We start from the raw sequence: 15,650 nt of genomic DNA on the forward strand, positions 1-15,650 counted from the left end.
CAAATAGCACAGTCTCTGAATGATGGCTGGCAAGGGCGGCCAGCAAATAGCACAGTCTCTCAATGATGACTAGCCGGATGGCTAGCAAGTAGCACAATCTCTAAACGGGGGCTGGCAAGGGCGGCCAGCAAGTAGCACAGTCTCTGAATGATGGCTGGCAAGGACGGCCAGCAAATAGCACAGTCTCTGAATGATGGCTAGCCGGACGGCTAGCAAGCAGCACAATCTCTGAACGGGGGCTGGCAAGGGCGGCCAGCAAGTAGCACAGTCTCTGAATGATGGCTGGCAAGGACGGCCAGCAAATGGCACAGTCTCTGAAAGATGGCTGGCAAGGGCGGCCAGCAAGCAGCACAATCTCTGAACGGGGGCTGGCAAGGGCGGCCAGCAAGTAGCACAGTCTCTGAATGATGGCTGGCAAGGATGGCTAGCAAGTAGCACAATCTCTAAACGGGGGCTGGCAAGGGCGGCCAGCAAGTAGCACCGGGAAAACCACTGTGCCGGCTTCAGCATACATAGAAACGGAAGCAGTGAGTTCCCCTTGTCCTCGGGTTTAAATATCGCGCCGTCCCGCCCCCTCCCCGGGAGAGGAACCAACCAACCCGGCCCCAGGAGGCGATGGAGCCTCGGGATTGGCCGGCCCGCCCTCCAGGCGGGGTTTTAGGCCCGGCGCGCCAATCCGGCGTGAGGTGGGTGGAGCCTCCGCGCTGGTCCGCCCCGGGAGGCGTCGATGCCGGCGCCGCCATCTTGGCCAGCGCAACGCCCCGCTCTCCGAGGCCGGCGCTCGCTCCAGCGGGTCGCCGGTCTCTGCCCGACCCGCGGCAGCGTCGGCCTCTCCGGAGGTCCACCCTCGCAGCCCCGGGCGTCGCGAGGGCCGCCGATCATCGCCCCCTACAACCGGAGCGCAGGTAGGACCGGGGAACGGGACACCTTTTTACTTTTACTACACTTTGTGAGATTGCAGAGTTCTCTACCCAGTTGGATTTCTGCTGAAAGTTGGATGCCAAGTGCACACATATGTTATAGAATAATAGCACTTAGCATGTCAGAGGCACGTAAGTGCTATGTGCTGATCTATAACACATGTGCTAAAGTTGCTTAGCATATAACTGCGAGGAGGGCATGCACATGGGCGGGCCATGGGAAATCATCATCTTGATGTTGCACTGAAAAAGCTCTCAGCTGTCAGTCTTATATCCAGCAGTGTGCCCAGTGGTATTGAAACCTACCCACAGCAGTATTTTCCCGTATTACATATCTACTGTTTGTCTTGCACTATTTTATATCCAGGGCTGCATTCGCCTTCCACTGCTTTTAGCTTAACAGCAATTTCCATAGAGGAAAACTAGCCTTATAAGATGTTCATAATGAACAGATAGTGGTGAGTTTAGTGTTCCAGATCTCACATTTTTCACATACCCTCAATATTTCTGACCCTGTCATTGGTTTAAATCAAGTATTTTTACAACTCTCATGCTATTGGTTAGTATCCTTAGTCATCAGCTGATGCAATTTTTTGTCTAGTAACCTATAGAGAAAACTCCATCTCTAATGTTTAATCATATGCTGACTCATTATAGAAATTCAAAATAAATGTCACAACCTTGTTCAAATTTCTGTATCAAAGACGGACACTAGATAAGATATATTAACATTTCAAGGTATCTTTGGTCTTTCTATTAAAACTTTTTATATTTCCTAAATTATTTTGCATAAAATCGGTGACTTTTATACATTTTTGTCTACTTTGTGCAGTGGTCCAAATATATATCACCAAGTTATTGCACTTAGGTCAGTATTCCAGTCATACTTTTTCAGGCATTTTCTTGTAATTATTTGCCTAAATGTTAAATCTTAATTGTGTTTTTAAAGGCTGGGGAAAATTAGCTCGTCTGACAAGAGCCCTTACGAGCAGCAGGGGAGTACTGCAGCAGCTAGCTCCAACAGTACATAAAGGAGAGAATGTTCATAAGCATTCCCGACTTGCTGAGGTAATAGTTTTCATTTTCTAAGACACAAACATGTAAATATGGGGGTCAATATTCAAAGCGATTTAGCCAGCCAGAAATGCCTCCTCGACGGTTAAATTGCCTGTTTGGGGCTAACCGCTAATTTTCAGCTGCACTTAACTGGTTAATACCAAACTGAAAACTGGCTATTTTGAGGACATTCCTGGGGTGAAGTTGGCACTTGGCCAGTTAAGTGCCGATATTCAGAACTTAATTGGCCAGGTTAACTGCAGAAAAGTCAGTCCTATCTTTATTTGGTAACTCATAGTCAATTAAGGGGGTCTTTTACTAAAGATTAGCATGAGTTTTCTGCAGCAGGGCCCATAGGAATAAAATGGACCCTGCTGCAGATAACTCAAGTTAATCTTTCGTAAACGTTCCCCTAAGTGTTGTATATCGCTCTTAAGGGGTCCTTTTACTAAGGTGCACTGAAAAATGGCCTGCACTGGTGTAGGTACATGTATTGGATGCGCGCAGGTCCATTTTTCAGCCCGCCTGCAAAAAAGACCTTTTGGGGGGGGGGGGGGGGGGGGTCGAAAATGGATGTGCGGCAAAATAAAAATTGGCGTGTGTCCATTTTGGCCCTGAGACTTTACCGCCACCCATTGACTTAGCGATAAGGTCTCATGCGTTAACTGGGCAGTAATCATCAGCACACGTACACTGACGATTACCGCCTGGTTAGCACCACGTGGTAGAAAATAAAAAAAATTTCTAATGCACGTGTAAAAAATGGAATTACTGCCCAGGGCACATGGTAGTCGGGCAATACTTTCAAATTGACATGCGTTGGATGCGTGTAGGCACCTACGTGCCTTAGTAAAAGGGCCCCTTATCAGGGTATGTGTTAGCCGCCTCCAGAAACCTGAAAATTCAGTGTCGGTGCCCGGACATGGACTGGCATTGAATTTCCGGTTAAACTCTGGTGGCAGTCAGCAAAACGCTGATTGCTACTCACTGCATATCAGGCCCATGATGTTTCAAATAGCAAGAGAATGTTGATGTCAAAAAGCATAATCCCAATAAGAGATTGATATTAATTAGGCTTCAACAATTGTGCTCAGAAGGTAGACACCCTTAACATTTCTCTAATGTGGTACAAAATAGGATTGTTCCTCTGATTCATAGTAAATGTTTAAAATCTTACTTTGAGGTTTATTTTCTCAATAAATGTTTTTGAAAATTTGTATCAAGATGAAGCAGATGGTAGCGAGGATGATGTGGCTTTAATATGTTCTGATTTACGAACTGGGAGACCAGCCTGCTTATAATCGAAAGAGAAAAACGCCTATATTGTGACCCAAATCGGGAGATAGACGTTTATCTCCCAAAAACGAATAAAGCGGTATAATCAAAAGCCGAATTTGGACGTTTTCAACTGCACTCCGTCACGGATGCGGACAACGTTGATGGGGGCGTGTCGAAGGCGTGGTGAAGGCGGGACTGGGGAGTGGTTATCTGCCGATCAGAGATGGGCGCCTTTCGCCGATAATGGAAAAAAAATATGCGTTTTTAGCAAGAATTTAGGGCACTTTTCCTGGACCCTGTTTTTCCACGAATAAGGCCCCAAAAAGTGCCCTAAATGACCAGATGACCACTGGAGGGAATCGGGGATGACCTCCCCTGACTCCCCCAGTGGTCACGAACCCCCTCCCACCACAAAATATGCCATTTCACAACTTTTTATTTTCACCCTCAAATGTCATACCCACCTCCCTGGCAGCAGTATGCAGGTCACTGGAGCAGTGGACTTCAGGCAGGTGGACCCAGGCTCATCCCCCCCCCCCCCACCTGTTACACTTGTGCTGGTAAATGGGAGCCCTCCAAACCGCCCCCCAAACCCACTGTACCCACGTGTAGGTGCCCCCCTTCACCCCTTAGGGCTATAGTAATGGTGTAGACTTGTGGACAGTGGGTTTTGAGGGGGATTTTGGGGGCTCAACACCCAAGGGAAGGGTGCTATGCACCTGGGAGCTGTTTTACCTTTTTTTTTTTTTTTTTTTGTAAAAGTGCCCCCTAGGGTGCCCGGTTGGTGTCCTGGCATGTGAGGTGGACCGGTGCAGTACGAATCCTGGCCCCTCCCACGAATAAATGTCTTGGAGTTATTCGTTTTTGAGCTGGGCGTTTTCGGTTTCCATTATCGCTGAAAAACAAAAACGCCCAGCTCAAAAAAAGATAAACGTCCATGTTTTTTTCGAAAATACGATTCGGTCCGCCCCTTCACGGACCCGTTCTCGGAGATAAACGCCCATGGAGATAGGTGTTTCTGTTCGATTATGCCCCTCCAGGTGACCAAATCCGGACAGGGGTTCAGCCATTAACGCAAGGTTCAGGGGTACCTCAGCAACTAAGCAGAAATTTTTCAATAGCCTGCATTACTGCAAGGTCCATGAATGCTTTTATACCCGTGGACCTTGTAGCTAATTTTCAAAGGACAATCACATGAGTACGTTGCCTTTGAAGGTAACCTACAAGGTCTATAGGTGCAAAGTGCCCATGGACTTACAGCTGCAAAATCCATCTTAGAAAAATGGGTGCTAAATAAGAGGCATAGATTTGAAAACTACTACTACTACTTAACATTTCTAGAGCGCTACTAGGGTTACGCAGTGCTGTACAATTTAACAAAGAGAGACAGTCCCTGCTCAAAGAGCTTACAATCTAATAGACAAGTGAACGGTCGGTCCGATAGGGGCAGTCAAATTGGGGCAGTCTGGATTCACTGAACGGTAAGGGTTAGGCGCCGAACGCAGCATTGAAGAGGTGGGCTTTAAGCCAATGTATGTGCTTCTCCCCCCCCCCCCCCATGTCTCCCCTCAAGGCTGCTCATAGTATATGCATTGTGAAAGAATGCACATTCTTCTAGTTGCATCCAGACAGGTATTTTTTTCAGGACAGTCTGCTTGTAAGAATTACTTTGAAAAGTATCCTCTGACTTTTCCTAATGGTTTGAAGCATTGTGTTATTTTGAATTTGTGCTGCAATGTGTTAGGGTTAGTGATCTTTTGTCATTCTGATTCAGCCTTCTAGCTATTCACACTCTCATGGCATTCACAATGGCAGGAAACTAGGGCATATATTTCAAAGAAATTTAAACTTGATGATGGATTGCATGCATCTACTTCCCATGAAGAATTCCATTTAGACTGAATTTCCTGAATGATCAACTTTATTCAGCTAACTGAAACTCCTCCAGGAGAAAGTTCAAAACAGCTTGACAGATTTTGTTCAGGGTTAACACTATTAAACACAGCCTCCATCAAAACCAACGGGAATATATCCAGCAGTGTGCCTGGTGGCACTTCTTCACGTCTAGGAATTTAGAGTGGTTCAGTGTTTTTTCATTCACTGCTGGCACTTTGTCTTATTATTGCAGATTTTATAGGTGACAGTATTGTTCGCTTTTATTGTCAGGAGCTCTTCCAATTTTTTTCTTCTTTTTCCCTGACATTGAATTCAGTTATGTGCTGTTTCTTTGGTAAATATGAACATCCTTATACTTTAGATCCGGGGTGTCCAATCTCAGTCCTCAAGGGCCACAATCCAGTTGGGTTTTCAGGATGTCCCCGATGAATATGCATTAATCTTAAACCTGAACTCCCTCTTCTATAATGCAGATACTTCTAGGATAATATTACACATTAACTGCACTTTATTCTCCTTTTCAATGCTCTTTTTTATTTAAACATAAATTTTCTATAACCATCAAAAGATGTATAATATACACAATGCACTACCCTCATTCACACACTTCCTTACATCATTCATTCACCTAAGACTGGTACAAGACATTGAAACGTTAACATAATGCTTAAACAATTTTCCATCCCTTAATCGTATTTCTCAGAGGATCTCAGCTGTTCACCACAATATATTCCGTTGTTACTCTTCAACAATTTTAAATTGACATGAACAAAAAAGGTCCTTTTAACTGGCTCAGTCCTCATGCCACCGATTTAAATTAATCGGTACCAAAATCGTGCCGATGAAACTCCTCTTTCACGGTCGTGCCAATGAAACTCCTCTGATTCCTCTTTCACAATCGTGCCAGTGAGACTCCTCTGATATTCTTTCACATTATTTATTTGATCTTTTCCGTATTATCATCACACAGGTCCCCATACGCTTCTTCTATGGTGAACCACCATCTGTAGCATGCACCACTATACTGAAAGTCCATAAACCCAACACTTGCAAAGCGTTTCACCAAGTTGGCATCATCAGGGGTTGGAACTATGACAAGAATAAATACATCATCATACTATAACATCAACTTGCTCTCCCCATTTCTAACTACTCAAACATAATTAACTAACATACCTTTAAACTCGTTACCGGCTGCATACACTGGATCGACCTCACAGGGGTCCTGGAAAAATGGTGCCGCGGCTGTAAAAATGCCAGTACATGCACTCAATTAATTTCATTATTTTGTTTTTGTTACATTTGTACCCCGCGCTTTCCCACTCATGGCAGGTTCAATGCGGCTTACATATTGTATACAGGTACTTATTTGTACCTGAGGCAATAGAGGGTTAAGTGACTTGCCCAGAGTTACAAGGAGCTGCCTGTGCCTGAAGTGAGAATTGAACTCAGTTCCTCAGGACCAAAGTCCACCACCCTAACCACTAGGCCACTCGTCCACTATATTTAATATATTTAATATATCAGGGGGTAGCCAATCAGTGGACAATTTCAGAACCCCGCCCACTCCACTTCCTTGTTGAGACCAGATGGTATTACTGTATTCCATTCATATATCATTCTTTGTTCTGTGTTCATCAATCTGCTACTTTATCAAATCTTTTCAATACTACAAACCGAAGCTGAGAAATTGTATGCCTCATGTTTAGCCAATGTTCTACTAAGGGTGTTTCTGTTTTGGATAATCTTATATTACTAAGGTGTTGTGCTAATCGATGTTTGATTCTTTTTACTGTTTGACCTATGTACCATTTGCCACATGGGCAAAGGATTCCGTATACCACAAGTCAGAATCACAATCGGTCCTGCTGTTCAAATAATATTTCTTATATGGATGATGAATATGCATGAGATCCAATTGCATGCACTGCCTCCATTGTATGCAGATAGATCTCATTCATGTTCATTGTGGAAATCCTATAAATCTGACCCGGCAAAGGCCGAGGTTGGAAACCTCTGCATTAGATTAAAAATTATGGGGTAGATATTCAGCCTGCGGCAAAGAGTGTTTTTTAGCTGCCACTGGAGTTATTCCCAGATATTCAGTGCTGGGCCATGTCTGGGCATTGGCATTGAATATACGGGTTTGGTCAACTATCTTTTATGAGGTGAAGAGTGACATTTAGCAGTTAACCGGCCAAGCAACACCACATAAAGATAGGACTTTGTTTTATGTGGACCGATATGGATGCTTAACTTAAGTGGTTAAGGTTGCTTTTACTAAGCTGTGGTAAAAAGTGGGCTGCACTAGTTTGGACGTGTGAAATTGGTGCAGTAAATGGCCTTGCGTTAATATGAAAAGTAGCGCACAGCTATTTACTGCCTGACCCCTTAACGCCACCTATTTAATTGGTGGAAAGGGGCGATAGAAAATAGAAAATTATTTGCTACTGTGGGAAACAGCGTGCACCAACTTCAAAATTAATGCCGGGCACCTGTGCTACCGTGGTGGTAGTGTCGATTTGGCATGTGTTACCCACGTGTTAGCCCACCACAGCTAAAAGGGCCCCAAATTGATAAATATCAGCACTTAACCTGTATAAGTTCCAGCTCTACCCTTGGACCGTCCATAAAATAGCCAGCTTTCACTTTATTTATTTATTTATTGCATTTGAATCCCACATTTTCCCACCTCTTTGCAGGCTCAATGGCTTACAATAATCATGAATAGTGGAAATATATTAGAAAATAGACATTTAGTGTTACAGAAGGATCTTGGGCAACATGATAATGAAAAAACAAGATAGTAGTATAGCAAGCAGATATTGTGAGACAGTTCTGAATATATGTGGAGAAGTTGTGTATATTTACATTGGTTGATCTTTGTGGTATACCTTGTTAAAGAGATGGGTCTTCAGTAGTTTGCGGAAGTTCGTTAATTCATAAATCGTTTGTAAGTTGCGCGGCAATGCGTTCCATATCTGTGTGCTCAAGTAGGTAAAGTTTCACGCATGCGTTAGTTTGTATTTCAGACCTTTGCAGTTAGGGAAGTGCAGATTAAGGAATGTGCGGGATGATCTTTTGGCATTCCTGGGTGGTAAGTCTATCAGGTCTGACATGTATGTTGGTGCATCTCCGTGAATGATTTTGTGAACTAGGGAGCAAATTTTGAATGTGATGCATTTTTAAAGTGGGAGCCAGTGTAGTTTTTCTCGTAGGGGTTTAGCACTTTCATATTTTGTTTTACCGAATATGAGTCTAGCTGCAGTAGTCTAGATGACTGAGCACCATTGATTGTACTAGGTTACGGAAAACAGTCCTTGGGAAGAAAGGTCTTACTCTTTTTAATTTCCACATGGAGTGGAACATCTTTTTGGTTGTGTTTTTCGCGTGGCTCTCGAGTGTTAGGTGTCGATCGATGGTAACTCCAAGAATTTTTAGGGTGTCCGAAATTGGAAGGTTCAGATTTGGTGTGTTAATGGCGGTGAATTTGTTCTTGTTATGTTGAGAGGTGAGTATTAGGCATTGGGGTTTTTCTGCATTAGGTTTCAGCCAAAATGCATCCGCCCATGAAAGCATGATATGGAGACTTTGATTGATGTCATTAGAAATTTCCTTTAGATCTTGTTTGAATGGGATGTAGATTGTTACGTCGTCTGCATATATGTATGGGTTGAGGTTTTGGTTTGATAATAGTTTGGCCAAGGTTATCATCATTAAGTTGAATAGTGTCGGCGAGAGGGGGTATCCCTGTGGGACTCCGCATTCAGGTATCCATGTGGCTGAGGTAGTCGAGTTAGATGTCACTTGGTATGATCGTGTGGTTAGGAATCCCTTGAACCAATTGAGAACGTTTCCTCCGATTCCGAAGTACTCAAGGATATGTAGTAGTATGTAGTAGTATGTAGGATATTAGTGGTCTGTGGTGATATATTTGGCATCAATAACCAGATAAGTGCCGCTGAATATCAGCGGATTACCCAGAACAAGTGATTTAACTAGCCAGGAGCCATTTCTGGCTGGTTAAATTGCTTTGAATATCGGTCCCTATGAAAACAACAAACATGACCTCATAATAAAAGTTTAACTGGCTAAAACTGGGTTTTAGTTAGGTAAATATATATAACCAATGAGAAATCTGACTCTTCTAACCGGCATCATTTGTGTAAGTAAAACCATAAACAACATAAGTTTAGCTAGGCAAAAAAGGGACTGGTTAGACACATTCTTAGGATAGGTATTTTGAATTTAGCCGATTACTGCATTTCCTAAATTTCTATACACCAATCTCATCTCCCAAATGACTTTACCAAATAAACAAATTCTCAGCCACAAAGCTGATTGGAGGTATGTGGAGAGGGGAATTTAGCTGTCCAGGCCGCCTTCAGGAAGGCATTTATTTACACCTGCCCCCAGACAGGAATGCCGAGATCTAGATTTTATAAAAGGTCAGCGTGGATTCCCCTTGTAAGATGTGGGGAGTCCACATTGATGTTTTAGGCCCTTCTAAGCCACTGCCCCTCATTGCTTCTACCCCATACCTCATACACAATCAACCTGGACTACCATTAATACTTGTTATTTCACTACTTCCTCATGCTATTTTAGCACAGGTCCCACTTTATGCAATGAGATCTAGTTACTAATAACTGGGGTTAACAGTAAAATAACATGCCTTTTAGCAGTAGCTCATATTAACTTCCCCCTTAAATGTAGTGTGCACAACGTGTAAATAGCCCCTCTCTAAAGTGGCATTTACACATGTATGCCAATCTACACATTCATACGCTGCTATGTACATGTGATGATGTCTCTAAACTAGCCACCAAAGCCTAGTGGTTAGAATAGGAGGCTGGCAACTAGGAAGCCAGGGTTCAAATCTTGCTTCTCTGTTGATGTTTCTGAGCTTGAGCAAGTCATTTTGCCTTCCACTGACACAAACTGAGGGCTAGATTTATGAACATGTGATAATGCAGCTCTTGTTAATGTCAGTGAGGCATATTTACTAATTAGATGTAAAAATTGGCATAATGGGCCTTATTCGGTAAAGGTTATGCTGCTAAATTTATGCTCCTAAATTATGAGCATAATATATTTTGGAGCATAGATTAGGCCCAATGTACATTAATAAATCTCTCCCTTAGATGTTAAGCCCTCTGGGCTGTACCCAAAAGTTATGTGCCTTGAGCTCAGGTTTGGAGAGGTGAGTAGTTTAAGTGGATAAATAAAGTGGTATTTTTATATGCTCAGTGGGCTTTGAATATCTACCCTATAGACTATGCACAGAATAGTTGTTACTAATGGTCTTATGCAATGTATTCTGTTTGGAATGTTATCCCTTCTGTATTTCAGATATAGCACAGAGCATAATACAGGATTTAAAAATTAATTAATGTACCTTTTTTTTAGTGTAAGTCTATCATGTGAAGTCACCTAGGTCTTTCTTTGGGACCACTCCTAGTAGTGACATTTTAAAATCATTTTCATTGTTTCATCACACCATGTTAACATATTCTTAATATACTTATCTTTGAGATTGTATCCTGGGAAGAGAACCCCTAAACATTGAAAAAGTTTTTCATGTTTATTAAGATTGTGCAAAATTAAATTAACCTGGGAAGGTGCTGGTGGCTAAGAACCAGTGAGGATTGGAATATGTAAGTCACTGTGTGTAAGGAGACTAAACACAGTGTGTTATCGCTGAGATTCATTGGCCAATCCTTCTACGGTGTTTTATCTCTCTGGAGTATAAGGAGGTCTATGAAGTATAGTGGACATCCTATATTGTTGTAGTATGTAAATAATGTGCATAGTTTCCCTCTATTATGCTGGCCAATATTCTGAAAGCTATTTGCAATATATTCTGGAATTATATTTGTAACCGTATAATATTAACATCAATATTCAAAGGATCGAAGTTCCTAATCTTAGAAAATATATAAGAACGTAAGCATTGCCATACTGGGACAGACGAAAGGCCCACTAAGCTCACTATCCTGTTTCTAACAGTGGCCAATCCAGGTCACAAGTACTTGGCAAGATCCCAAAAGAGTAGAACAGATTTTATGCTGCTTATCCTAGAAATAAGCAGTGGATTTTCCCCAAGTGGCTTATGGACTTTTCTTTTAGGAAATGATCTAAACCTTTTTTAAACCCTTCAAATCTAACTGCTTTTATCACATTCTCTGGCAATGAATTCTAGAGTTTAATTACACATTGAGTGGAGAAATATTTTCTCCAGGTTGTTTTAAATTTACTACTTAGTAGCTTCATTGTGTTCTACCTAGTCCTTAGACAGTTACTTAGACGGTTAGCGGAATGAAAATCACCACTAACCAGCTAAGTTTCCAATCTGTCCTAACTCCGCCTTCAGACCACCCATAAACTAGCCTGTTTTGGCACAGGCAGCATTATCCAGTTAAGTTCCACTGAATATTCCTGGACAGACCTGCACAAGCGACTCAACCATATGCCCAGCTGTTTAAATCTCTTTGAATATCGACCCCACTATTTCTTGTATAGAGCAAATGTAGAACAGATAACATTGGAAGTTATAATAATCCTTTCCCAGAAAGAGGAGAATTGTTAACTAGCTCTTCATACTTATCCCCAGTGACGTAGCCACAGGTGGGCTTGGGTGGGCCAGGGCCCACCCATTTATGGCTCAGGCCCATCCAACAGTAGCACATGTTCAGTGGTAACTGGTGGGAAACCCAAGCTCCACCAGCTGAAGATTTCCTCCTGATGGTAATGAAAATGCTACTCTCCACAACACCAGCACCTGCGCATGCTCAGTTTTCAGTGCATTCCTGCTGCCAAGGTGGAAAGAAGCGTTTTCCCACCAGCTGAGATTTATTTTTTTTTTGGGGGGGGGGGGGGGGAGAACACTTGGTGCCCACCCAATTCTTGCCTAGGCCCACCCAAAATCTGTTGTCTGGCTACGCCCCTGCTTATCCCCAAGAATAACAAAGGCATCCATGGGTCGAGTCAATTGCCAGGTCACTCTTGGGTGTACCTTTGTTTTACTCTTATGTTTGCCCAAGGAACAAAATGCTATGAGTATTAAAAGTTTTAGAATAAAGTCCAAAAGTCCAAGCTCCTTCCTGCTTCCTTGTGGCTCTCCAAGAGTCTCTCAAGGGATATGCCCCTTTGGCTGTGCCCCTTTCATGATGTTACTAGGCTCCATCTGATGGTCAGTGGGATGGCCCTGTCGGTTCCTGCTGACTCCTGACTCCAACTCTATCCCTCTAAGCTAGTTTAGCGCTGTGTAAGTAGCATTTTCACCACTGGGCTATCACGGACACCAGCCACTTCTGCTCTCCCAAAATTCTTCTGCAGCCACAGTCTTTTTGCAGCTGTTAATAGGCTCTCTGATGACATCACTGAGATGGTTCTCTCTTCTCCCGCTAGCACCTGACACCAGCTGTCTTCATCTACGTCAGATTGACACCAGCTAAATACTGTAGCACTTTCACAACTAGCCTGTCTTGGATATCAGCTACCTCTGCGCTCCCTGTATAATCTTGTTTTTGTTTTATTATTAAAGAATAAAGATGTCACTCTAAGTGATGGGTTTTATTTTTCCAGAGTCGTCTTTCCTTCCTTTCAGAAGTGGCTCTGTGCCATTGCTGAACCTTTTATATGACCAATAAAAAGCTATAATAAAACACCTGAGAGACCACATGAAAAATAGCATTCAAGACTTTTTCATAAGAACATAAGTGTTGCCATACTGGAACAGACTGAAGATCCATCAAGCTCAGTATCCTGTTAACAACAGTGACCAATCCAGGTCACAAGTACCTTGCAAGGTACCAGAACAGTAAAGCAAATTTTATGCAGCTTATCCTAGAAATAAGCAATGGATTTTCCCAACTACATCTTATGGACTTTTAGGAAATTAACTAAACCTTTTTAAAACCCTACTAAGCTAACTGCTTTTACCACATTCTCTGGCAACAAATTCCAGAGTAAAGAAATATTTTCTCTGGTTTGTTTTGCATTTAGTACTTAGTAACTTCATTGCGTGCCCCCTAGTCTTAGTATTTTTGGAAAGAGTAAGCAAGCAATTCACCTCTACCCATTCCACTCCACTCATTATTTTATAGACCTCTATCATATTTCCCCTCTTCTCCAAGCTGAAGAGCCTTAGCTGTTTTAGCCTTTCTTCATAGGGAAGTCATCCTTTCCATTTTATTATTTTCATCGCCCTTCTTTGTACTTTTTCTAATTCCGCTATATCTTTTTTGAGATGTGGTAACCAGAATTGTACACAGTATTCAAGGTGTAGTCGCACCGTGGAGCGATACAAAGGCATTAAAACATTCTCCATTTTTGTTTTCCATTCCTTTTCTAATAACTCCTAACATTCTATTTGCTTTCTTAGACACCGCTGCACACTGAGCAGAGGGTTTCAACGTATTATCAGTGATGACACCTAGATTCTTTTCCTGAGCTATAACCCCTAATGTGGAACCCTGCATCACATAGCTACAGTATATCTTGGGTTCCTCTTTCTCACATGCATCATTTTGCACTTGCTCATACTAAATGTTATCTACCATTTGGATGCCCAGTTTCCCGGTTTCGTAAGGTCCTTTTGCAATTTTTCCACAATCTTTTTACAATTTAACAACTTGGAATAACTTTGTGTCCTCAGCAAATTTAATTACCTCACTAGTTATTCCCATCTCTGGATCATTTATAAATATGTTAAAAAGCTGCGATCCCAGCACTGACCCCTGGGGAACCCCACTATCTACCCTTCTCCATGAAAAATACTGACCATTTCAACCTACTGTCTGTTCTCTATCTTTTTAACCAGTTTTTAATCCACAATAGGACATTGAGGCTCATTTTCAAAGCACTTAGCCTCCCAAAGTTCCATAGAAACCTATGGAACTTAGCCTCCCAAAGTGCTTTGAAAATATGCCTCATTACCTCCTATCCCGTGGCTTTCTAATTTCCTCAGGAGTCTTTCATAAGGTACTTTGTCAAATGCCTTTTGAAAATCCAGATATACAATATCAACCGGCTCACCTTTATCCATATGTTTATTCACCCCTTCAAAGTAATGTAGTAGATTGATGGGGCAAGATTTCCCTTGAAAATGTTGGGACTATTGTTAGTACATCAACCTAAACCCAAGGGTAAAGGTAAAAAACGCTATGTGTAGTCCAAACAGAAAACCAGGAAGTAGGGGTGGACCAAAAAATCTTCAGAGGTTGAGAAAAGCAACTTTATTCAGCACCATTCCAGTGTATGACCCGACACGGGGCTATGTTTTGACGGAAACAACTGTCTGCTTCAGGGGTCTGACACCGTATAAAAATTACGTATGTGTATCAAGTATTACAATAATAAAAAACAACCAATTAATTTTAACAAGCAAATATACAACTAAAAACAGAACAACACTAAAAACGAAAAACAACAACAAAACAGTGGAAATAAATTATTAGTCGTCTACGTGGAACCACGTTGAAGGCTTTGCTAAAATCTAAATATACCACATCTACCGCTCTCCCTCAATTCAACTCTCTGGTCATCCAGTCAAAGAAATTAATAAGATTTGTCTGACAAGACCTGCCTCTAGTGATACTCAGCCAGAGTTTCCTTTCTTCTATTGGCACTCAGAGCTCAGGGCTGAAAATGTTTATTGCTTCATTTACATTAACAAAGTGGAATTGTAAGCATAATATTTCAGTTGGAAAGAGAGCAGGGTTTCACATACCTAAGCTGTGTAATGGTTTTAGAAAAAAATGTCTCATATAATCAACTAGATCAGTTTAAATCATCTAAGCAAGAGGGCCTTTATAATAGATGCTCATTTCATGCTCTGTCTTCAAAAGAAATGCTTACATAATTGAATGAGCTGGTGCTTTCAATGACCAATGGCACACAATTTTCGCAAAGTATGACATTTTATTATTTCAAATAGGCCAAAAATAGGTGCTCAATGCCAGTTCCACACTGCAGTGAAAAATGAGAGTTGTGGAGCTGTTCCCATACAAGCAAAAATCGAAGTACATATGTAACAAATGAGTTGATTCACTCATTATGAGACTGGAAAGGAGGCTGAGGGAAATATGTTTAAACTGGCTGGTAAATAAATATGAGTCAATATTCAGACTGTAGCAGTCACTGATTTCTTTTGACCACTGACCACAGCAGGCATTTTATACCTGGATAGTCAGCACCAGGCTATATCCACTTACATAGGAGCCGACTCTGTGGGTGCTGTGAGTGCTTGAGCACCCCCAATATTGAGAAAATTCCTTGTATGTGTCCAGGGAGGGGTTATTTCCACTGGGCTTAGCACCCCCACTGTCATTTATCTGGGTACTGGTTAAACTCTAACTGATACTCGGATAACAACCTGGATAAATTTAGGATAGCTGTTTGGGGTTCTAACTTTATCTGGAGAGTTAACTGGTTAGTGGACTGAATATTATCACCATTAATCGGGTAAATCTCAGCTCTGCCTTAGCTCCACCCCCA

At 42.0% G+C, this 15,650-nt stretch overlaps 1 protein-coding gene across 1 annotated transcript in view; it reads left to right on the top strand.

Moving 5' to 3' along the window:
• The window catches only part of KCNH1 (potassium voltage-gated channel subfamily H member 1), a 573,175-nt gene that overhangs the window by 96,926 nt on the left and 460,599 nt on the right, over positions 1–15,650 (top strand). Inside the window, exon 5 of the mRNA XM_030196093.1 lies at positions 1,870–1,988. Coding sequence (XP_030051953.1) covers positions 1,870–1,988 — 119 coding nt within the window. The remainder of the gene's footprint in view (positions 1–1,869; positions 1,989–15,650) is intronic.

Source organism: Microcaecilia unicolor, chromosome 3 (assembly GCF_901765095.1).
Source record: "Microcaecilia unicolor chromosome 3, aMicUni1.1, whole genome shotgun sequence".
NCBI classification, from domain to species: Eukaryota; Metazoa; Chordata; class Amphibia; order Gymnophiona; family Siphonopidae; genus Microcaecilia; species Microcaecilia unicolor.